This window comes from Sycon ciliatum, chromosome 4 (genome assembly GCF_964019385.1).
Source record: "Sycon ciliatum chromosome 4, ocSycCili1.1, whole genome shotgun sequence".
In the NCBI taxonomy this organism is placed as follows: Eukaryota; Metazoa; Porifera; class Calcarea; order Leucosolenida; family Sycettidae; genus Sycon; species Sycon ciliatum.
In genome coordinates this window covers 20,610,118-20,635,723 of record NC_088646.1, presented here as the reverse complement: position 1 = coordinate 20,635,723, position 25,606 = coordinate 20,610,118, and the positions used below count along the sequence as shown (strand labels likewise).

The window sequence follows — 25,606 nt, the reverse complement described above, 5'->3', positions numbered from 1 at the left end:
AAGCCTTTCCACTCAGCGCCATGTTGACGAACTCTCCGCCATGGCCCATGCCAGGATCGAGCAGCTCAGAGAGGCTTTATTCACGCGGTACAGCGCATGTGCGGGTGCATGCAATCTCTAGCCGAGGAACAGCAGCGGAACCATGTGTTGCACAATAATATCATGGTTATTGTGTCAATGGACATTGTACGCGAACTGTCACATATTACAAGTGTTATTACATTGCTGTGTAGACCATTTACATGAAGCCAATGATGTCATTCTTTAAGCTTCACTGGAGAACAACGCTAGAGCGTCATGCAAACTGCGCATGTGCGAATGGCTGCCTGAGTATATAGTGTTTTCACAGACAATCACGTCTTCTGTTCTCCATTATGCCATTCTTCCTTGACTCGAGAGACAGAGAGTGCAGTCGCATCAGCCTGAATGCAAGGGCCGGTCAGTGGGCTAAATCAAGATTGTTACGTCAAGAGGAAATATAATAGTATTGCGGTAAATATTCCATGCAGGAGGACTGCGGGGGATCAGGAGTCCTACTGTATCACTGTTCTCATGGCACGTTCTTCATACTCTGTGAGCTTGCCGCTTAGCGTCCCGTACTATGGCAAATGCCACTTTGACCTTGTCCATAGCAGCATCAGGAGCAGTAGACCGGATAGTGTCGAGTTCACATGTTGGACTCCTCCAGCGAAACCTCTGCGAATGAGTCGTCGGCCCTGCATTACAGCAACAACGGGAGGCAGCAGGCAAGACACAACTTAACTTGCATCGGCAATTTATTCCAGTCGAGCCCGGATCTTCTGGACTGCATGCGTTCATGAAGCGGGAGGAGACCATCATTACTGGATAAGTCAGCATTGCATACGGGTGAGGCTGTCTGACTGAGAATCGGTTGTAAAAAAACATTGCTGGCCAAGTGTAGCTGACACTCCCCTTTGCAAAGCAGCACTGCATGTAAGCTATGTACATGTACTAGCTTGGCTGGGACATCACTCCAAGGATAGGATGCAGTCCGAATGACTCCCGGTCAGCCAGCTATACCTTGTCATGCCCTGTATTCGTCCACAGAAGTAAATCAGCTTTTGGCGACAACATTGTGATACACGTACATGTAGTGGATGACTGGGTTTCCAGGTGCAGGTCATAAGTCAGTCGATGTGCACGCCCAGAGGCGTAGCTCACACATGTGTGGTGTGGTGACTATGTGCCAGAGCACATTGTGTGGTGTGGTGACTGTGTTAGTAGGTACCACCGCCAGTAGACTTTCACTCCAACACGCCAACTTACCCAGGATTCTGTACGACCATGGTTGCCAGAGGCGGTTTCCTGGCGATTGCCAGCATCTTGATGTCCCTGCTGACACTTGGAGTGCTGGGCAAGGCGCTTGCACCGCTGCTCTTGGCACCGTAGGCCATGTCCACGCTGCCAGGAGTGTACGAGCCTCGGCGACGCAAGCACTTGCGTATGAGCAATGCAACGCACAGGAGTAGCATCAGCAATACGATCACACCAACAACAGCTAGGACGATGATTAGCCAGCTGTGGATGCCAGGTCTCTTGGTTGTTACTTCAAAACCTGGAAACGTATAACCATCGTGCACAAACAGAACCCCCTATTTTTTAGAGTCCATGCTCAAGTGGGATTGGCGCACTGAAATGCAAAAGTTTAATGGCAATTAGCAGATTCCAAGCACTCTCAAGAGTCAAGACTATTAAGGTCATGCTGTTCTGAAAAGATGATATTTGATGACAATTCCCTGCAAGACAGTGCAGCAAGTCGAACCAATGAAATGATCCCCCCCCCCAAGCAAAATGACGTACTTGAGGTAGTGATGGCAACGCATCGTCCCCGGACTTGAGCGTAGGGATCAGTACAGGACAGGCACATTGCAGTGCTGCTGCCTGCCGCCGTGCCACCATCTTTAGACTTCAGCCCAGTGCAGCGCAGGCAGTTCTGTATTCCACATGCTGCAGCGGGTTGCAGGTAGGGAAAGTATGGACAATGGGAGAAACAACAGAATCAACACCATGTACTACATGGGAGCATAGAGTTTAGACACGAGTGAGAAGTAGAAGAGAGCAATCACCGCTATAAAGTAGAATGCACCCGTGGTGGAGAGTGTGTGGCATGGACTTGCATGGACTGCGGCAATCAGCAGTGTTGCAAAAGAAGGATCCACGAGCGGGATTCGGAACCCAGCACTTTCCGGGACAGGGCCTTACCGATTAGGCTACAGGGACCACGCACACACCCGTGGCTCCTTCTCGCTACAGCAGTAACTGTAGCTGGTCATGCGGCTTACGGCTGTAGTGCCGGATCTGGCACCAGCTTCAAAGCAGCAAGTTTTACGGTACCGGCATTGTTCACTCTCACATTGGCCAACACCACAACTGGTCACTTTATGTGTGCACATATACACCACATTGAGATCATCAAACAATGCATGTGTGTTGCTCGTAGCACATGAAGTAGAGTCACAACTAACCATAACAAGTACCGTTGACTGGTAAGAAACCTTTCTTGAGACAATAGGGCTTGCACTGATCGGCTTCAACCCGTCCCCGGCACACTGCGAGCGACAACATGGACAGAAGAATAGATTCAGCTTGCTGTAGCATCCAGCACAGAAGTATCATTGTACAAATCTCCCCACCCCACGCTTTTTTCAAGTCGCATCTCCAAGCATGCCCTTGCACCTGTGGCTGGTACACCAATCCAACACCCCCCCCCCCCCCCCACACACACACACACACACACACACATTCAAGGTAGTACATGTACGGAGGTTTAGCAAGACGAATTTCACGTTTGGAGTTCGCGAACACTTTTCGGTTCGCGACCTGAAATGCAAACTTTCACACTTTCTTTACTATAAATTCACACTTTTTGTTTGGAAAAGCAGTCGGAATCGCAGTGTCAGGCAGTCCTATAATTATATCTTTAAACTTAGTTACTATGCTGTACGACCAAGAGTACATAAACCAGAGTGTGCAACTGTGCATATCAGATCTGAAACAGCGCAGTTCGTGCACTACGTCACCCTGATGAGGTCAGCCAAGCCGTGACTTGCGTACAGCTCAAATTTTCGTGTTTCATAGCCCGGAAATCAGCCAAGTTTGCTTGATTTTAGACGTCCTGTTTCAGGATTTCGGTGTTTTGTGTGACTGTGTATGCGGCGTACATCCACCGACAAGTAAAGTCACCAGGCAATCCGTTTCAAAAACCGAAATCAGGACAAACTCAGTGACCTGCACCACCGCGACTGGTTACGCAACTTTTCACCGTACCTGTGGCTTACCATGCCATCAGAAATGACGTACTGCATGAATTACGCTCCCACAGGAACCATCCCGAGTTGCACACTCTGGTTTATAGGGAGGTTTAGTCCCACGTAATCCGTGGGTACTTTACGTGGGTGTACCACGTGATACTCAGTGACCCACGTACAGACGTATTCTGATTCACGACATACCGTGTATGGAGGCTCACCCACGTTCCGCCAGAACGTGGGTGAAAATCAGAATGGACGCATTGTGCGAGCTGTGAGGGTGCTCAGCTGAAGAAGTTTCCGAAGCACGAAATCAAAATATTGGATGAGCTTCTTAGGCCGGGGTAGCTCCGTTTTTGACCAGGTTTTGGCCTTTAGCTTCATGCTTTTGTTTGTTCCGTGTGACTAAACACAACATTGCAACGTGGGTGCCCTTCATCCACTTTACGTGGATCACCCACGTACGCGTTTCCGTTACGTGGGAACTAAACCTCCCTTATGTACTCTTGGTACGACCTGTACACGTGTACGACCTGTGTGAATGTCATGCAAGTGTGAATTCTGTTTGCTAATCCATACTACACCGCCAACTAACTTCGTCACTGAGTATGTCTTGCATTGAAGTGCGGATTTGAACGCGAAATTCCTCTTGCTAAACCTCTGTAGTATCCCCTGCCAGTTATTTTACCCCAGTGGGTGGGATGACATCATCATAAGCACGAGCTACGGCACAGTGCACTGCACACTGTATCTTACCATCACACTGCTGTCCTGAGTCCTGACCAGTTTGGTTTCCAGTCGATGAGATGACATCATCATGACATAATCACTAGCTACACCCTAGTGCACCGTATACTGTATCTTACCATCACAATGCTGGCCGGACCAGTTAGGTTTGCAGTAGCAATGCTTGCACTGGGCATCGGGGTTACCATGGAGACAGTCCAGAGCACATTCTAGACAGCAAAAGACAGGCACCAGAGAGGGAGACAGTCGTGGTTAGATCTGCGTAGCCTGGCACGTGAGTTCCTCAGAAACAGTGACGGAATAGTAGAACCACGTGGCAAAGACCCCAAACCTATAGTCCATTCTGTACGCAGCCATGCGGACTGAAGGGGTAGGGGTGTTTTTCGACACTCTTGTTACTGTGATAGTTCCACAGAGTAAGGGTCACTGAATGCTCATCACTCCTCTCCCTCATCACCTCTCCTGGCCTCCCCAATTGAAGTACTTACTCTATGTGCAGTTTGCTCTCAGCAAGTGGATTCGTCTTCACGCAAATTATAATCCTGGCCTGTGAAGAGTGCCTATTATGGATAAAGCAGCAATGTGCTTGAGTACAGAGTCCACTGTGCAGTAGTGCAAGGGCTGTGCAGAGTACAGCAGAGCGCAGTGCTAGTTTCCACACTGGCGGCTGAATTTCGCTGCCTGGCACAAAAAGAAATCAAACCAGCAGCTTCATGCTTGGAAAGCGTATTCTGAAGTCTGCTTTTCACTTCATTTTCATAGTTTACTTGAGTTCTATTTATTCCATTTCCATGTGCGTTGGAAAAAGTTCAGCCACACATCCCATTCGAACCAGGGATCTCCTGTTTACTAGACAGGCGCTTTAACCCCTAAGGCATAGCGGCAATTGTCACCCCCCCCCCCTTCCCCTCCCCCATTGCTAACATTGGTGCCAACAAATTCTAGCATGCAGTCTCCAACAAGCTTTAGTTGCGGCAATGTACTGTAGTGTACTGGCCAAGCTTGCTCGTATCTATTCCAGCATGCACTATGATGTGCTATGTACTACTGTATGATGACCTACCATCGCACATCGTTCCTGCCCAGTGCGGGTTTGTGCAGGCGCAGGTGATGACTTGCTGCCCATGCACAGTGCCAGACTGCTCAAGGCATGTCCTGCAAGCATACCATGCACGCAAGCACGCGCGCGCGCGCACACACACACACACACACACACACACACACACACATGCCATCGCGGAAGTGATGATAGCGAACAGCTACGTTAGACATAGCAACTTGTGCTGGGATTACCCCATTCAACAGCTTGCAAGGCTGATGAATTGACCGCCACTAATTTTAGCCTGGTCTACACCACACAGCTGATTGAAGTGGTTTAATCTTCACATAGGATCACTCCATGTCCATTACACTACACTAGTGTTGTAGTATAGTGTACCTGAATTACAGAGTGGTTCTAGGGTGCCTTTGAAAATTACGGGAATGTATTTGCAACTGCGTGATCCGTATACAGTCATAATGCGAATCACCAACGAGGACATTATAAGACTTCCCTGCTCTGGTCTGATACTCTATACAGCATATAGGAACCTGGCTGCTAGCTGAGAGCTGGCCTAATTGAATGTCATCTTACCCATTGTTCTCGCACACAACTCCCTGGCAGGAGCTCAGCTGCTTCTCGCAGAATTCGCCGTAGTGACCCGGATCGCACTGGCAGACCGAGCGATTCCCCCCGAGTTCAGCGTCTGTGTGAGTGTGATGGGTGGGTGCGGCGTTAGCATAGGCGACCGTGCTGTCATCTCTAACCTGGCACGGAGACACCTGACAGCGACCGAAGTCGCCGCACACCTCTGGAAAGCGACTGCAGCTGTCCACACACTGCCCACAATGGGCACCGGTGTAGGCACGTTTGCAGCTACAGCTGTACGTGCCCGCCGCCTTGCTCTCGCTGCACCACGCAGCGTTTGCAGCACACGGTGCGGTAGTACAATGGCCACTGGCCACGCCGCAATCATCACCACGCCATGGCTCAGGGCACACACACCGGCCTGTATCGTTCTGGCAACGGCCGTCATTCTCGCAACCAGTCTGCACGCAGTGGAAGCCACCCAGGGCATGTTCGCACTGTTCGCCCGAGAAGCCATAAAGGCAAACGCAGCGTACAGTGTTGAGCTGAACATTGTGCGCACACTTACCAAAGTGCCCGCAGTCGATATCTGCACATGTGACGGTAGCAGTGACGTTGTGTTGCCTTGTCGGTGATGGAGTGGTTGTTGTGTTGTCCACCTCGCAGAGCTCACCGACCAGACCATCAGGACACTGGCAGATGAATGAACCATTGCGTAGATCCAGACATGTCCCATTGTTTCCACAGGGCAATGCAAGACATGTCACCTTGACTTCAACCTCACAATGCTGACCTGTCCATTCTAGCGGACATACACACGAGTAGTTGGCACGAGATGCCGTGGAAAAGCACGCACCGCTATGGCATGGTTTGATGGAGCAGGGATCCGGCAAGTAGTGTTGGCAGTTCTGCCCGTACCAGAACGGCGGACAGAAGCAATGATAGGTACCCAGCAGATCCCTGCACTCGCTGTTGCCATAGCATGGCTGACTGGCACACTCATCAACATCCACATCACATCGATAGCCGGTGTAGTAGGGCATACAGGAACACCGGTAGCCTCTACTCAGCTCGGGCTCAACGTGGCACGACCCGTTGTTGTGACACGGCGATGACGAGCAGGTGTTGTACTGGCACGCTGCGCCAAAGCTGCCGGGTGGACACATGCATGTGTAACCACTGCTGCTGTTGCTAGCCGGGTCAGAACTCGTCAGAGTGCACGTTGCATCGGCAGCACATGGTGACGATTGGCAAGGCGAGATGCGCTGCTCGCACAGGGCTCCATCCCAGCCGGGCGTGCATTCACAGCGGAAGGCGGCAGCTTGGTTGACGCCTGTCTCCACACATTTGCCGTTGTTGTGACACGGCTGGCTTCGACATATTCCATTCCAGTCCTGGCACTGTTGCCCGTGGTGTCCATCTTGGCAGTGACATATGTACCCGGTCGGGTCAATTTTACTCCGCACACATGACCCATTGTTCTGGCATATTGATAGATCACATGGATGCAGCACAATTTGGCAGTGCTGCCCGGTTCTGCCACTACTGCACGAACAGGAGGTCTTATTATTAGCGTCGATCACACAATCTGAACCCGTGCCAAAGCACTCCAGCAGTGCACACGGATCGGCATGGGACTCGCAGAACACACCAGTGTAGTCCCAGTTGCACTGACAGGTAAAGTGTGCTGCCTGGCCCAGTTCCACTGCGGAGTCACGTCGGTGCGTATTGGCGGAGGCATGGCATGTGGCATTGCCGTAACACGGCGAGGACAGGCAAGGATCGGCAGGAGACTGGCACTCATCTCCTGTATATCCAGCATCACATACACACGAGTAGCCAGTGTCTCTGGTGTTGCTGACCATGCACACTCCATGCCCAGAACAGATTGCGGCATTGTTCAAACAAGTGTGATTGTCACAGTGCCTGCCGCTGAATCCACCGGCGCAGTGGCAAACAAAGTCGGCATCTCCGGTTGCTGGATCGGGCACGGATGTACAGTTAGCCGTGTAATGACATGGCACTGACCAGCAGGCATCCGTCAACACCTCACAATGCTCACCACCGTACGGCTGCTTGCACATGCACATGTAACCATGCAATGACGTTGGATCATCGATGCATGTGCCAGAGTTGAGGCATCTAGTCGCCGTGCAGGTCGGCTCCGAGCAGTCTTCGCCCGTCCAGCCACTGGCACAGGCGCACGCAACACCAGGACGCGATGCATTGTAGCATGGTGTGCTGTAACTGCATGCATCCACGCTGTCGATGTTCGTGGAGGAATTCCCACTGTTCACCACACATGTTGCACCATTTTGACACGGTGAGTCTTCGCATGGATCACTAGATTCATTGCAGTACTTGCCGGTGTGCCCTTGATGGCATCGGCAGTAGTATGTTGAGCTATTAGCTGGTCCTTGTTCGCAGACAGAGTTATTGGGACAGGGTGATGATTCGCATGAACCAATTGGAAGGAGAGTCTCGCAAAAGAAGCCGGTGCGACCTGCAGTGCAGATACACGCAGAGGTCTCATTGTCCAAGCTATGACATGCTGAGCCTGCACCATGACACTCTATCAGGGAACAGGGATGGATCCATTGTTCACACAGGTCACCGGTGTATGAAGAACGACATGTGCATTCAAACTCATCTTCACTGCTTGCAGTGGTGTTGTCGCTGCTCCTGATAGAAGACCTCCCAGTGATATTGCTTCTGCTGCTGCTGCTGCTGTCGCCATTCTTATCATCAGTGCTGTTGTACTGCTGTATGGAAACTGCAGTAGTGCGTTGACACTTGCCATCGTTCAAGCATGGCTGTGATTTGCACGGATCAATGCGTGTCTGGCAATGCTCACCTTCATACTTATTCAGGCACAGGCAGTCGTAGCCAGATAAAGATAGTGAGCTAGCAACACATGTTCCACGTCCGCTGCACCGCTCGGCACCATCACACGGACTAACACCACACGTCCGGCCGGAGAAGCCAACGGTGCAGACACAGTCAAAACCGGGGCTGTCGCTAGAATTGGCTGTCACCACGGTGCAGATACCGCCATTCAAGCATGGGTTGAGCGTGCATGGATCCTCCACTGGCCCGCACTGTGCATCGCCATCACCATCTGGGCAAATGCATGCGTAGCCCTCAGGAGAAGTCCCATCTGGCACGCACGTCCCGTTGTTAGTGCACACGCTAGTGTGCAGGCTGCAGACAGCTTCTGTGACTTTGGAGCAGCTTGAACCGGACCATCCAACATGGCACACACACTCATGCTTAGTTAAATTGCCATCCTGCACCAGCATGCACAAACCATGGTCACAGGACAATGTACTGCAGACGTCCAAGGGTTCAGTGCAAAGCTTACCAAGCCATTCCGGTGGACACTGACAAAGCAGACTACCATTACTTGCCTCCACACAGACACCCTCATTCTCACAGGGTTCATAAAGACAGCTTTCGTTCATCCAGAATTGACAACGTGGCCCATACATCGTCGCATCCATGCACTGGCATTCAGTGTGTGTACCATTGCTGATGCAGTGCTGGTCGTCATGACATGGATTGCTAACCGTGCATAAGTCACCTGGCACAATTGGGTCAGTGCAGGTGCTGCCTGTGTAGTCTTCAGGACACAGGCATTGGTATCCGTCACTGTCACGTCCATCCACGCATGTTGCTGTGGGAGCGCACGGCGACGTATCACACGTCTCAAGCTGACACATGCTGCCCGTGAAGCCCACAAAGCACACGCAATGGTAACCGGTCGCTGTTGATACACACGATCCGCTGTTATTGCACTGAGCAGACAGGCAGTTGTCAGCAACATCAGCAACTTCCTGCTGGCATAGGCTTCCTGTGAAGTTTGCGCTGCACAAGCAAGTCGTCTCATTTGTTTCTTCAATGCGAGCACAAACACCTCCATTCCAGCAAGGACACTCCGCAACCAGCAATGAATCGTTTTGCATTACGGCAACTTCTCCGTTGGTACTACTTTGAACCGGAGATGACACGTTCACATTCCGTGTAAGGTTTTCATCCACAGTATCGTTACCAAGCTCAGACTGGTTGGATGTGAGCATGTCAGTTGCAACTGTTGCTTCAACAGTGGTCGTATTTTCAGAATCCCACTGCTCCACTGGCATAGTACTATGGTTGTATGCTGCTTGCATGTCAGAACCGGGCATGTCGTTACTAGTGTTGCTCCTCATGGTCTCATTAGCAGCTCCTGTTCTGTTTATCAGCATGGTCGGGTCTTCATCCTCATAACCTTGCCCCTCCTCTTCTGTCCAGTTTGCAGGGCTTGCAGGCGTTCCTTGTGTGCTTGGATTGTCCAAATCGGTGGTACTGTTCAACACTGTAGTGTTTGTTGATTCCAGGGCACTGGCATTTTCAATCCAATCGGCGGTATTGTCCAGCAGGAAACCATCGGTGATATTGGGCAGTAACCCATCAGTGGTATTAGGCTGGAACTGACTATCAGTGGCATTCGACTGGAAACTATCCATGACATTCGAGAGGAAACTGTCCGTGTCATTGGACTGGAAACTATCTGTAACATTAGGCTGGAAACCATCGGTGGCATTCGGCTGGAAACCATCGGTGACATTAGACTGGAAACTATCCGTGTCATTGGGCTGGAAACTGTCAGTGACATTAGACTGGAAACCATCGGTGGCATTAACCTGGAAACTGTCCGTGACATTCGGGAGGAAACCAGCGGTGACATTAGACTGGAAACTATCCGTGCCATTGGGCTGGAAGCCATCGGTGGTATTCGGGAGGAAACTACCCGTGACATTAGACTGGAGACCATCGGTGATATTCGGGAGGAAACCATCGGTGACATGATGCTGGAAACTTTCCGTGGCATTCGGGAGGACACTATCTGTGTCATTGGACTGGGACCTATCCGTGTCATTATGCTGGAAACCATCGGTGGCATTATGTTGGAAACCATCGATGGCATTATGCTGGAACCTATCTGTGGCATTATGCTGGAAACTATCCGTGACATTCGAGAGAAAACTGTCCGTGTCATTGGTCTGGAAACTATCTGTAACATTAGGCTGGAAACCATCGGTGGCATTCGGCTGGAAACCATTGGTGACATTAGACTTGAAACTATCCGTGGCATTCGGGAGGAAACTATCTGTGTCATTGCTCTGGAAACTATCCGTGACATTAGACTGGGAACCATCGGTGATATTCGGGAGGAAACCATCGGTGACATTATGCTGGAAACTTTCCGTGGCATTCGGGAGGACACTATCTGTGTCATTGGACTGGGACCTATCCGTGTCATTATGCTGGAAACCATCGGTGGCATTATGTTGGAAACCATCGGTGGCATTATGTTGGAAACTATCCGTGGTATTATGCTGGAAACTATCCGTGACATTCGAGAGGAAGCTATCCGTGACATTCGAGAGGAAACTGTCCTTGTCATTGGACTGGAAACTATCTGTAACATTAGGCTGGAAACCATCGGTGGTATTCGGCTGGAAACCATCGGTGACATTAGACTTGAAACTATCCGTGTCACTGGGCTGGAAACTGTCAGTGACATTAGACTGGAAACCATCGGTGACATTAACCTGGAAACTGTCTGTGACATTCGGGAGGAAACCAGCGGTGACATTAGACTGGAAACTGTCGGTGACATTAGAATGGAAACTATCCGTGGCATTCGGGAGGAAACTAGCTGTGTCATTGGCCTGGAAACTATCCGTGGCATTAGACTGGATACCATCGGTGACATTTGACTGGAAACTACTGGTGGCATTCGGGAGGAAACTATCTGTGCCATTGGCCTGGAAACTATCCGTGGCATTAGACTGGAAACCATCTGTGACATTAGACTGGAAACCATCGGTGATATTCGGGAGGAAACCATCAGTGACATTTTGTTGGAAACTTTCCGTGGCATTCGGGAGGACAATATCTGTGTCACTGGGCTGGAAACTATCCGTGTCATTATGCAGGAAACCATTGGTGGCATTATGCTGGAAACTATCCGTGGCATTATGCTGCAACCTATCAGTTGCATTAGGCTGGAAACTATCGGTGGCGTTATGCTGGAAGCTATCCGTGGCATTAGACAGGAAACTATCGGTGGCATTAGGCTGGAAACTATCCATGGCATTATCCTGGAAGCTATGCGTGGCATTATGATGGACACTATCCGCGGCATTATCCTGGAAACTATCCGTGGCATTATGCTGGAAACTATCCGTACCATTATGATGGAAACTATCGGTTGCATTATGCTGAAAACTATCGGTTGCATTATGCTGGAAACTATCGGTTGCATTATGCTGGATGCTATCCGTGGTATTCGGGAAGAAACTATCCATATCTTTAGGCTGGAAACCATCGGTGGTATTTGGGAGGAAACTATTCGTGACATTTGACTGGAAACTATCCGTGTCATTGGACTGGAAATTGTCGGTGACATTTGGCTGGGAACTACTGGTGGTATTAGGCTGGAAACCTTCGGTGGCATTTGGCTGGTAACTTTCCGTGGTGTTATGCGGGAAGCTAACCCTGGCATTGCGCTGGAAACTATCCGTGGCATTATCCTGGAAGCTATCCGTGGCATTATGATGGACAGCATCCGTGGCATTATGCTGGAAACTATCGGTGGCATTATGCTGGAAGCTATTCGTGGCATTACGCTGGAAACTATCCGTGGCATTATGCTGGAGACTATCCGTGGCATTATGATGGACACTATCCGTGGCATTACGCTGGAAACTATCGGTGGCATTATGCTGGAAACTATCCGTGGCATTATGCTGAAGACTATCCGTGGTATTGTGCTGGAAACTATCCGTGGCATTATGCTGGAAAATATCCGCGGCATTATGCTGGAAACTATCCGTGGCATTAGGTTGGAAACTATCCGTGGCATTATGCTGGAAACTATCCGTGGCATTATGATGGAAACTATCCGTGGCATTGTGCTGGAAACTATCCGTGGCATTATGCTGGAGACTATCTGTGGCATTATGCTGGAGACTATCCGTGGCATTATGTTGGAGACTATCCGTGGCATTATGCTGGAGACTATCCGTGGCATTATGCTGGAGACGATCCGTGGCATTGTGCTGGAAACTATCCGTGACACTATGCTGGAGACTATCCGTGGCGTTATGCTGGAAACCATCGGTGGCATTATGCTGGAGACTATCCGTGGCATTATGCTGGAAACTATCTGTGGCATTGTGCTGGAAACTATCCGTGGCATTATGCTGGAAACTATCCGTGGCATTAGGTTGAAAACCAACCGTGGCATTATGCTGGAACCTATTCGTGCCATTATGCTGGAAACTATCCGTGGCATTATGCTGGAAGCTATCCGTGGCATTAGGCTGGAAGCTATCCGTGGCATTAGGCTGGAAGCTATCTGTAGCATTATGCTGGAGACTATCTGTAGCATTATGCTGGAGACTATCCATGGCATTGTGCTGGAAACTATCCGTGGTATTATGCCGGAGACTATCCGTGGTATTGTGCTGGAAACTATCCGTGGCATTATGCTGGAGACTATCCGTTGCATTATGCTGGAGACTATACGTGGTGTTGTGCTGGAAACTATCCGTTGAATTATGCTGGAGACTATCCGTGGTGTTGTTCTGGAACCTATCCGTGGCATTATGCTGGAGACTATCCGTGGCATTATGCTGGAAACTATCCGTAGCATTGTGCTGGAAACTATCCGTGGCATTAGGTTGGAAACTATCCGTGGCATTATGCTGGAAACTATCCGTGGCATTATGCTGGAAACTATCCGCGGCATTGTGCTGGAAACTATCCGTGGCATTATGCTGGAGACTATTCGTGGCATTATGCTGGAGACTACCCGTGGCATTATGCTGGAGACTATCCGTGGCATTATGCTGGAGACGATCCGTGGCATTGTGCTGGAAACTATCCGTGGCATTATGCTGGAGACTATCCGTGGCATTATGCTGGAAACTATCCGTGGCATTATGCTGGAGACTATCCCAGGAATTATGCTGGAAACTACCTGTGGCATTGTGCTGGAAACTATCCGTGATATTATGCTGGAAACTATCCGTGGCATTATGCTGGAGACTATCCGTGGTATTGTGCTGGAAACTATCCATGGCATTATGCTGGAAACTATTGGTGGCATTAGGTTGGAAACTAACCGTGGCATTATGCTGGAAGCTATTCGTGCCATTATGCTGGAAACTATCCGTGGCATTATGCTGGAAGCTATCCGTGGCATTAGGCTGGAAGCTATCCGTGGCATTAGGCTGAAAGCTATCCGTGGCATTGTGCTGGAAACTACCTGTGGCATTATGTTGGAAACTATCCGTGGCATTATGCTGGAGACTATCCATGGCATTGTGCTGGAAACTATCCGTGGTATTATGCCGGAGACTATCCGTGGTATTGTGCTGGAAACTATCCGTGGCATTATGCTGGAAGCTATTCGTGCCATTATGCTGGAAGCTATCCGTGGCATTACGCTGGAAGCTATCCGTGGCATTAGGCTGAAAGCTATCCGTGGCATTATGCTGGAGACTATCCGTGGCATTACGCTGGAAACTATCTGTGGCATTGTGCTGGAAACTATCCGTGGCATTAGGTTGGAAACTATCAGTGGCATTATGCTGGAAACTATCCGTGGCATTATGCTGGAAACTACCCGCGGCATTGTGCTGGAAACTATCCGTGGCATTATGCTGGAGACTATCCGTGGCATTATGCTGGAGACTACCCGTGGCATTATGCTGGAGACTATCCGTGGCATTATGCTGGAGATGATCCGTGGCATTGTGCTGGAAACTATCCGTGGCATTATGCTGGAGACTATCCGTGGCATTATGCTGGAAACTATCCGTGGCATTATGCTGGAGACTATCCCAGGCATTATGCTGGAAACTACCTGTGGCATTGTGCTGGAAACTATCCGTGGTATTTTGCTGGAAACTATCCGTGACATTATGCTGGAAACTATTGGTGGCATTAGGTTGGAAACTAACCGTGGCATTATGCTGGTAGCTATTCGTGCCATTATGCTGGAAACTACCTGTGGCATTGTGCTGGAAACTATCCGTGATATTATGCTGGAAACTATCCGTGGCATTATGCTGGAGACTATCCGTGGTATTGTGCTGGAAACTATCCATGGCATTATGCTGGAAACTATTGGTGGCATTAGGTTGGAAACTAACCGTGGCATTATGCTGGAAGCTATTCGTGCCATTATGCTGGAAACTATCCGTGGCATTATGCTGGAAGCTATCCGTGGCATTAGGCTGGAAGCTATCCGTGGCATTAGGCTGAAAGCTATCCGTGGCATTGTGCTGGAAACTACCTGTGGCATTATGTTGGAAACTATCCGTGGCATTATGCTGGAGACTATCCATGGCATTGTGCTGGAAACTATCCGTGGTATTATGCCGGAGACTATCCGTGGTATTGTGCTGGAAACTATCCGTGGCATTATGCTGGAAGCTATTCGTGCCATTGTGCTGGAAGCTATCCGTGGCATTACGCTGGAAGCTATCCGTGGCATTACGCTGAAAGCTATCCGTGGCATTATGCTGGAGACTATCCGTGGCATTACGCTGGAAACTATCTGTGGCATTGTGCTGGAAACTATCCGTGGCATTAGGTTGGAAACTATCAGTGGCATTATGCTGGAAACTATCCGTGGCATTATGCTGGAAACTATCCGCGGCATTGTGCTGGAAACTATCCGTGGCATTATGCTGGAGACTATCCGTGGCATTATGCTGGAGACTACCCGTGGCATTATGCTGGAGACTATCCGTGGCATTATGCTGGAGATGATCCGTGGCATTGTGCTGGAAACTGTCCGTGGCATTATGCTGGAGACTATCCGTGGCATTATGCTGGAAACTATCCGTGGCATTATGCTGGAGACTATCCCAGGCATTATGCTGGAAACTACCTGTGGCATTGTGCTGGAAACTATCCGTGGTATTTTGCTGGAAACTATCCGTGGTATTGTGCTGGAGACTATCCGTGGCATTGTGCTGGAAACTATCCTTGGCATTAGGTTGGAAACTATCCGTGGCATTAGATTGGAAACTATCCGTGACATTATGCTGCAAACTATCCGTGGCATTAGGCTGAAATCTATCGATGATTATACGCAGAAAACTATCCGTTGCATTAGGCTGGAAACCATTGGTGGTATTGCTAGGCAGGAGATTGTGTGTGGTATTCCTAGGCCAGAGCCCATTAATAGGCAAGACCTCGTCAGTGACATTACTCAGCAAGACACGGCCAGTGGCATTGTTAGAGAGGAAGTTATCGCCGGTGGTATTTCTGGACAGGGTACTAGCAGTGACATTGCTAGGCAATACATCAGCCAATTTAGCGTTAGTACTATTGGTGGGCACAGTGTCAGTCAAGGCCGCAGCAGGTTCATCGGTGATCACATTTGAATCTGCAAAGGAAGCTGCATTAGATGTATTTTCCATTGGAGATGATGGAAGTCCAGGATCCAGGTAAGCTTTGTTGCCCGTAGTTTCTTCATGGATGGAACTATCAGTGCCAGTACTGGGATACGTAGTCACACCAGAGGAGGCCATTGTCGCTAATTCGGTTGCCCATTGGCGTGGGGCTGTAGTCGACTGTTCTGTGGTAGTTGGAAATCTCCCAGCTGAACTGTCTGGCTCTGTCACACTGCTTGACTGTTCGCTGTGCCGAGTCACAGGCAAAGGTGTAGCAACAGGGTCATATGCGGGGAAAGTATTTTCCATCGTCCCATCAACATTAACGCCAGTAGTGGAGTAATTTACAAAGGTTTTGGTAGTGGGCATGGTCACATTTTCAAACGGTGTTCCTGGCCGCATCCTGTTGACTGGTTCTTGACTAGTTCGCTGTTCTGTTTCACTGCGTGCGCCTGCAGTGCTGTATGGTAATGCTGTAGAGACAGTATCATTCGTTGGAGATGCGCCGTATGGAGTGTCACCAGTAGACTTGTTCCCGGTACTAGAGTCATTCATTGCAGCAGCATCACTGGTTGAGTAGTTACCACGGATGTGTTCTATTGTAGCAGCAACAGTAGCTGCTTCAGATACGCTGCTGCGTGTTCCTGTCGCCGTTGTTGTCGGTAATTCAGCTGGTACACTTGAACTCTCCACAGGCGATCTCTGCGCTGTGTAGTGCGGATCCGTATTAACGCTACCCACAACACCATTCGAGTATTCAGTGGTGTTTGCGCTCTGTGAAGCAGGCATGGTGATGGGAACAGCATTAGCCATAGCTGTACTTCCCATGACCTCACTGGTCGTGCCATTGGTAACAGAATCGCTTGCATCAACTTGGGCTGTGACTGTGGGCATCGCAGAATTATTCCGGGAAGGTCCAGTGACAATCGGTGGTGCATTATTCAATGTCACCGCGTATTCTTCTTCAGTGGTCTGCATGCTCTGAGTTCCAGGTACCACTGTGCTTCCTACATCATTCTCTGGGGTAGTTCCACCCACAGTCTCATTCACCGTGGCACTAGCATTGGAGTCATTTGAAGCTGTACTTGTATCGTAGCCTTCAGCTGTCGGTGGCATCCACATGCCATCTGCAGGTAGAGGTAGGGTCTTGAATGTGCTGGGTAAAACATTCAACTCTGTTGATGGTGTGTGCACAGCTTCTGTAGTCTGTATCCCTGGATCCGTCGTCATAGTCACAGTGTGAGTGCCCGGTTGAGAAGTGCCTTTCATAGTCTCTATATGAGTTGCGTCAGTGGTGGAGTCGTTTGCACGTACGTGGCTGCTGGGTTCCGTCGTGTCAGCTGCCAGTGCTTCAGCTATGCTATCTTGTGTTAGGGTTACTTGGGAACGTTCGGTGGGCGTCACGGCATAATCTACTGTAGCTGATCCAGATACTTGGGCTGTATGCCGCATGCGCAGTGGAACAGTCTGTTCAGTAGCAGCATGCGGTGCCTCACTAGGCTGACTCACAGTGGTCTGTTCTGTGCTGTTGGTATCATTCTCTGCTGGAGGAGCAATTTCAGCACCTTCATTCGTGCTGACGTGGGTAGTAGCAACATGCAAAGGATAACTTGGTGGCGTAGATTCAATGGGATTGTGCACGGGAGGTTTTTGCAGTGGATCATGTGGAATGTTCACATCAGACATGCGGCCGTATGGCTGGCCAGTGGGCACAGTTACAGCGAGTGCCAGTGAACCATTGTCCAGTGTATCATTTACGCCCAAATCTGCATATATGATGGTGAATTCATTCCCGACATCGGTTGTGGTGCGAGCTTCCATCGGACTGGGCGATGGAGTTCTGCCTAGGGTACCCTGATGCAGTGTTGTTATTGCTGCTGATAGGTCACTGGATGCAGTAGCTTCGTCTAGAGCAGGTCCACTGCTAGCCGCTGTGTGTTGTGGAGCATTCTGTTCCGTTGTACTCTGCACGTTTCCAGTGGTTGGAGACACAAGCGAGGACACAACGGAAGCAGTATGTTCAGACGGCGGACCACTCTCCGAGAGGGTACTTTCTGTAGTAGCGCCCAGCTGAGAACTTTGAGCTCCGCTGAATGGACTTTCCAAACCAGCCGCACTGGTTGCATCCACTGTACTGTACATTGGAGGAGAAGCTGTAGCTTCTGACTTCTTTGAGAGCCTAGTGGCACTATCTCCAGTTTCAATACCACCGGTTGCATCCGTAGCAAAGGTGCCGTGGGTAGGATCTGTCACATCAGCAAGGTCGTGCTGGAGTGGCGTTGTTACCGGAAGTTCAGTAGTCCACACTATGGCACTGTCTACAGTCGGCGCACCCACTGGTTGACGCGGATCTTTCTGTTCCAGAGTTTGAGTGTTCACGTCAGGAGCTTGTGTTGCGATCTCTGTCGTAACTCTACTGGACTGAGCCGCAGTTGACAGATCAGCAGGAGCAGTCACAGTGAGCTTAGAGTACTCGGCTGGTTTCGTACTTACGGCTACATCCTTAGATGTTTTCGTAGCCGGCGGCAGAATAATTTGCTGGTTGGCCTCCTTGGGCACGGGAAGTGCAGCTGCCTGTGCTGCATCAGGATGACTTGGTGCCACTGTGGCTGCAATGTCTACTACAGTGCCAACGCTATCAGCAGTGGATTGTGGTAGGTTCAAGTCGCCAGTGTGTGCGTTCGCCATGTCAGTAGTCTCGGCTGGTGTAGACGCAGCCGTGTTCAGCGGCGCGGAAGGTGTCACCAGTGCAGCGGCTGAGCTCACATTGTAGCCATCCGGCATTGCTGTTGGCATAGCACTGATGTTCAGATCCGTTAGTGCTGCCGGGAGCGTTGCCGATGGTATAGTGGGTGGCTCCAAGCAAGCATCACACTCATGTGACTGCAGCAGACCATGTGGACACTTGAGCTGACAGCCTGCACAGCAACACACACACACACACACACACACACACACACACACACACACACACACACACACACACACACACACACACACACACACACACACACACACACACACACACACACACACACACACACATACATGCATACGTGCATACATGCATACATGCATCAGTACCTGCAAAGCAACAGCAAAGACAAAACATGCATCGGTATATCAGTTGCTGCAAGTGAAGTCCAGGCCGATGCACACTTGCTGCGTCAAATGCTTTTTGGCCTCGACATTCCGAGTTCTCTCTCTCTCCCATTCCTCCCCCCCCCCCCCCCCCCCCCCCCCACACACACCTCTCTCTTTCTAGCACGTGCACAAGGTCATCACAATAGTTGCAGTTTTGAAAGTGTATGTAAGTTCGAATTTCACTTGCCACAATAATTTTATTATAGACTGAGGACATTTACTCAATCTGCGGACAGCATGCTGTTTCGTTCTTTTTGAACTCATCTTAGTCGGTGTAGGTCTATATCACTGTCATCAGGGTAGATCTACATGTAACGGACTTCGGAGTATCTGTCTGAGCGTGACGTTTGTACGACAGCATTTGCCTCGGCTTTCAGTCGGTACCTCCAAACACCCCCGTCGCAATGTTTCACCGAGAGGCCGTCAAGGACGAAGCCTCGAAGGTGAAAACAAGAAGTCCAGAGGACATTGAACCGTATCACCACCAGTAACCAATTCAAACGCATGCCGCAGGCGCTGGTCGTGTCAACAGTTGTTCCTTCCTTCCTTCCTTCCTTACCTGTACATACTTGCGGAGCATCGTTACAGCCAGTACAGGCGCTGTGGATCTGAACTGCTTTGGGATGTGAGAAGTAGGTGCGCTTGGCGGAGGCACCGTGGCACGACAGAGCCAGCTGGAACGATTCTCGAACAGAGCTTCCTCCGGTGTTGATCGTGATCACGGCCTCTCTGATCAGCGGGCTGGTTTGGGATTGGCGGCTGTCCGAGAAGACAAGACAGTTTACATACGTTGTCAGTATACCCTCTCCGGGCTCGAGCGCCGTCTTGATGGCGGTTTCCAGCGGCAGAGACATGAGATGCACGCCATCTTGGGATTGGCAACCGAGAGTGAGCGAGAGGGCAGAAACACTGGACAGGTTTGCATCATAGGAGAGCACAGAGGGAACAAAAGCCGCTGCAGGCACACTTGTGACCTTGGCTTTGGGGTCTGGTTCAGTTGTGTAGTTTTGCGCCGGCTGCGACCCGATGGTTTGAGCGCCTATGACCGATAGGTGGCGCACTAAAACAGCCAGAACTACCACGAAAGATATTCCGAGTCCTCCTGGGCACTTGCTAGCGCTATGATGGCGTTGCAGAAACATTGACATAATAATTATTATACATAGGCCGCTGCAGCATAGCGCGACCACACGGGGATACAGGGATCAAAGTTCAAGTCTCACGAGTAGAAGACATGCATTCACAGGAACACAAGACAGAGGTCACACGCAAGATGGACGTCAAGTGCCACGGAGCATGCCGTCCTTGCTCGTTTTCTGGTGCGTGGACACTGCAGTTGAATTCACCTCCACTTTTCTCTGTCTTCCTGTCTTCCCAGCCACTGGTTCAACGGAAAGCCATTGGCATTGGCTCGTCGTTCAATCACTGGTTGCATGAGGGTAGACCTACGAGGTTGTGCTCATCGACGACGTGGCGGCTTTTTTTGTCAGTTTCAACACGAGCGCGATGCAGGATGTTGTTGTGATGTAAGTCATTGCGTACATGTATGTTAGAGACCAAAGTGGCATTCGATTGTCTGGCCGAGCAATGCTGGTGTTCTGTCGTCGTGCCGCACGCGGAAGGATGGGGTCGCGAGCAGCAGCAGACTGCCACGTTCCCTGGCAATACGGCGAGATCCGAGAACGGCGTCAGGCGAGAGAAGACAGAACAACGACCGGCGTGCTTTCAAAGGCAATGGCTGTATCCATCTGTGTGCGTGTGTGTGTGTGTGTGTGTGTGTGTGCGCGCGCGAACGCGTGTGTGTGTTCGTATTCGTCTCGAGCGGATGTCTCTCACCAGCTGATGGGACGTTCGCGCACGGTGGTATTGCCTGGTTCTGTCAGGGCGCAGCACGCTTCACTTCAGTGTAGATCTGCCGTTCAGTCCCATCCCACTTGGCTCTACACTAGCAACGAACGCTCTCCTGGTGTCGCGGTGGGGAGAACCCGATTTGTCCACCGCTTTTCCTCGATGCGACCACACCGCTTCTAGCCAGCCAAGCGCTAAGCAGCACGCACGCAGGATGTAGGTGATCGGTGGAGCAGCTAACTATTACTTGACAATGCGATGTTGTCCGCGTAAAGGCAGAGCGATGTTACGGTAATACCGTTGCCCTCTGCTTTAGGTCTTTGCACTCGCAGGTTGAATCCAGGCTTAGCGGGCGCAGCATTCAGGATAACAATGAAGCCATCATCATAATGCGTAGATCTTATCAACTCACCACGGCATGATTAGCTGACTTAGCCAGTGATCTACACGGATTTACACAATGCAGTGCTTGGAACATCGACACATGCATGACACATTTTAATAATAATTTACGTTATAACAATCATGGCGAGCTAGGGAAGCGGCTGTCATCGATTCACCATTCGATGATCGAACAGTAATGTGGGGAGTTGGATACATCCTGTCTGCAGCAAGGAGTATGGCTTCTTCACGCCACCAACGTTCATTCCCCCACATACCAAATCAATACCATTCCGAAACAATTCCCGCATCACAATCGTAGAGCGCCTTTCGTCAGTTTCGGCACAAAGCAAACAGCGAGTTTGCCCCGCAGAAGAGCTTTGACTGCCTCTCATGCCGCCCGGCTCATGCAAGAATCTGAAGGGAGGAGCTACGAGGGTTGTTGCTACAGCAGCGGAGCGGAAGGAGTTCGGCTGGTTGTGTTGAAAACGAGACAGAAACACCTCAAAGTACACCAGGGTTAGATTGCAGTCTTTATCGAACCGGTTCTACGTGGAGTCCATACGATGATCCATATTGTTATCACTGAATGCATAAGTGACACACTGGCACAGTAACCGCCGAATCTTCCAGTTTTCCCAACTGCGCTATGTTTCAGTTTTAATCTGCTACGAATATCACCTCGCTGAAGCAATACCGGTATGGAAGATTTCCAACTAGCAAATGAATGAAAATTATGCGAAACTGGGAGCTGGAACCAAGCTCCCCCCTCCCCCCCCCCCCCCCCCCCCCTCAACTGTGTAAATAGCGTTACACATGTGTTGTGTGTGTGTGTGTGTGTGTGTGTGTGTGTGTGTGTGTGTGTGTGTGTGTGTGTGTGTGTGTGTGTGTGTGTGTGTGTGTGTGTGTGTGTGTGTGTGTGTGTGTGTGTGTGTGTGTGTGTGCGTGACGGTCAATTCTTCAGCCTTGCAAGCTGTTGAATGGTGCAATCCCAGCACAAGTTAGTTGCTATGGCTTCTGCCGTAGTATTGCTATCATCGCCTCCGGCGATGGGCGTCAAAAGGTCAAGGTCAAAGGTGTGTGTGTGTGTGTGTGTGTGTGTGTGTGTGTGTGTGTGTGTGTGTGTGTGTGTGTGTACGGCATAATTATGACCTGGCCTGTGGAAAGCAATTGGCCTGGTAACAGCGTCACGCACACGGCTCGTAATACTGAAGTTGTACTGTAGTTGTAGTACGAGTGGAAGAGTGGAAGAGGCAACGATCTCAGCGTCAGGTTTGTGCACCAGCGAGAATATTCCAAACTTCATCACCTTTATTCACACTCGCGGATTAGATGCTAACTACACAATGTATGTGTAATGTCATCGCGGAAAGCTTTTGTGTACTTGCAGAGTGTACGTTGTCCGCAGGTCACAGGAACTTACTTAGAAAATACAGTCATGTTACTAGCTTTGCAGCCGTGCTACCTGTTTCCTGCTTGTTCCTTGTGTGTGGTTTTAGCGCGAAGGTCCACCAACGCTGCATTTCTTCTCATGCAGTTACCGCGCGCGAGAGCTGCTGCTAGAGCTGTGTGTTATTGTCTACATCTACACTTGTATTCACAGTCTGCACTGTTTGAGCTATTGCCTTCGCATCCTCACCTCGTCGCCACGCTCTCCCTTTATGGTCAGTCTTCCTGGTTGTTTTTGGATCACCAGTTGACTCGGATGGCCGTGAATATAAACGTGAAACCGGCTCAGAGCCGGTGGCAGGTGGAATTATGAGGGTTCACGCCAACCGTTGCACTTCTCTAACGACGCGTACAATGAGCCATTCAGGCAGCATCGTCGGGACTATCGCCGTCCCTCGTATATCATGGTAACGTGGCACTGCAGCTACAAGCCGGTAAGGAAGTGATTAGTTCGAGAATCTAAGACTAAAGTAAGAGGCCAAGTTGCTCACTCACATCAGTATCATTGTGTGTACTAGTGTAAGGGACTCTGGATACTTGCACAGGTATCGGCAGCATTACCACTGAGGCAGTGAGGGACTATACTATTACTAGACTGGCCTCAAAACCTTCAGCCGTTCAGGTCAGACCGTATTTTTTTAATGTTGTCGTAATTAGTTTTGCGACTGTGTGTCCTGCACTCCGCCTCTGACTTCACCTCAGTGTGTGATCATGTGACCAGACAGCCCAACATACATGTGCACAAGTCATACACAACGCGCCTGACCACTGCCACTGGTGACTAAGGGTGCGTTCTTTTAAAAATTCTCTAGCTTCTAGGAGAAGAAGAAAAGAGAAGTCGAAGACTCGAACTGGTAGAATTCAAGAACGGGTCTCGAAGAATTCGGAGATATTTTGCACATGTCAAGCAATATGAAGCGCCAAAGGGGCCGCGATCTTGAGTTATGAATGTAGTATGCACATGTGCGTATTAGAAAAGGGAAATGCGTACACTCATGATCAACACGTGGCTTTTAGCTGTAGTTCGCATGCGCTAATCCCAAACCGCGGGAATCTCCAAGTTTCAACCACCTCTGAAAGTCGGAGAGCTTGGAGAGCTTTGGAGAGCCTCCTAAAAGTCGGAGAGGATATAAGAACGGCTCTCGAACTTTTCGGAGAGTCTCAAACTTTTCCGAGAGGATTTAAGAACGCACCGTTAGTGTTCATGGCAACCATGCATGGTGAGTCGAGACCAGGGAGTAGTACTACTCCCTGGTCGAGACTACCACACCATGATGTATACATGATGTACAGAACCGTACGGCATTAAGGCAGCATCCGAAATAACCTTGGTCACCTATCATTCAGCAACATAGCCCCTACTTCTAGTACAGACTAGTAGATTCACACTAGACAGTGGACAACTGCAGTGTACGACCGAGGATGGAGTTATTATGGTTGTGAGTATGGCTTGTAACGGGAACTATTAGATTATTTACTGTGAGGACAGCATTATGAAAATTTCAACATGAGCAGTTGCCTGTACCTGCTAACTGGCATGATGCCTGTGCTTGCAATTGCTGTGCAACAAACCTAACTCCCTGTCCTTCATAGCTGACCGTTACCAATTAAATACCGAATGAGATAACACTGGTCTTAAAAACTGTACCGGAAGTTGTGGTCTTTCACGAATCGTGAGTACCTGGTAGAAGTGTTAGGAAACGGTTTACCAAATGAGGGACCCTTGCCATCCCTTTCCTAACACCGTTTCTGGCATCCGCTTAGACATGGGTTCTACTGGCAACCATGCAATCCACGCTGCATGATGTGAGACTACCAAGTACATGTGCTATCGATGACGACACACTTCCGCATGCCTAGTTCGTTTGCATTCAGAACCAGAATAGAAGAGTGTAGGGTGTACTTCAGTTCAGAATCTGGGACATTGGGGAACTCATGTTGGCAAATTGCCAAGTAAGCCCAAGTTACATGATACCCGACGGATCATTATGGTCATTGGTGCCAAGAGAATAGAGGAGCATGCGCATGGCATTTATGATTATACATGTGCCAGCACCTTAGGAGCGTGGTGCTGCTGCAGTTATGTGATGGTCTTGTCATGACGGTTTGATTCGCCGTGGGATCCCTGTGTTGAATCATTTAGAATGACTACTACTAGTAGTATGTTGAACTTCCTTGAAGCGTATGGCAGCTCAGCAGCTACTTGAAAACCTATTATTGCAGCAGTATCGCCTGAGAGCAATAGCTGTTAGTAAACAGATCGTCAGTTACTGAGCTACTAGCGCTACACATTTTCTCCGACTCTCTTCCGGCTTCCATGACACGATGTGTCACTGCATGTCATCGAAAGAAGAAATTTCACCTGAACCACATTTCTGATCTTTCTCTTCAAGACAAGAAATAACACTACATAGTAGAGCATGGGATCATGTGGCGGCAGAAACGGGCGAGTAACCGACTACTAACCGTTGAACGTCACGAGTCGACAGTCACGGGCATGATCTTCATTGTAATTTGTAGACCGGAGCCCAGAGTCCTGATCGACCTTTGGTAAATACATGTAGTACAATGTCATACTATTACATGATGTACCAAAAGTATTCAGTAATCTCACTATTCTCAGTACATTACAAAGAGCCCTGCAACCCGTCCATGCATCTTTGCCAGGGTACCCGGCCGGCAATGCA

The 25,606-nt window shown here is 49.8% G+C and overlaps 1 protein-coding gene across 1 annotated transcript; it reads right to left on the bottom strand.

The window, feature by feature from the left end:
- Nucleotides 1-56: 56 nt before the first annotated feature.
- Nucleotides 57-21,006, bottom strand: LOC135813454 (serine-rich adhesin for platelets-like). The gene is made up of 8 exons (XM_065326548.1): nt 19,801-21,006; nt 5,650-19,015; nt 5,080-5,171; nt 4,136-4,225; nt 2,487-2,570; nt 1,822-1,968; nt 1,288-1,576; nt 57-716 (listed from the first exon to the last, which is right to left on the bottom strand). The coding sequence occupies exons 1-8, from the start codon at nt 20,387-20,389 to the stop codon at nt 668-670; spliced, it is 14,706 nt and encodes a 4,901-aa protein (XP_065182620.1). The 5' UTR covers nt 20,390-21,006; the 3' UTR covers nt 57-667.
- Between the last annotated feature and the right edge of the window lie 4,600 nt (nt 21,007-25,606).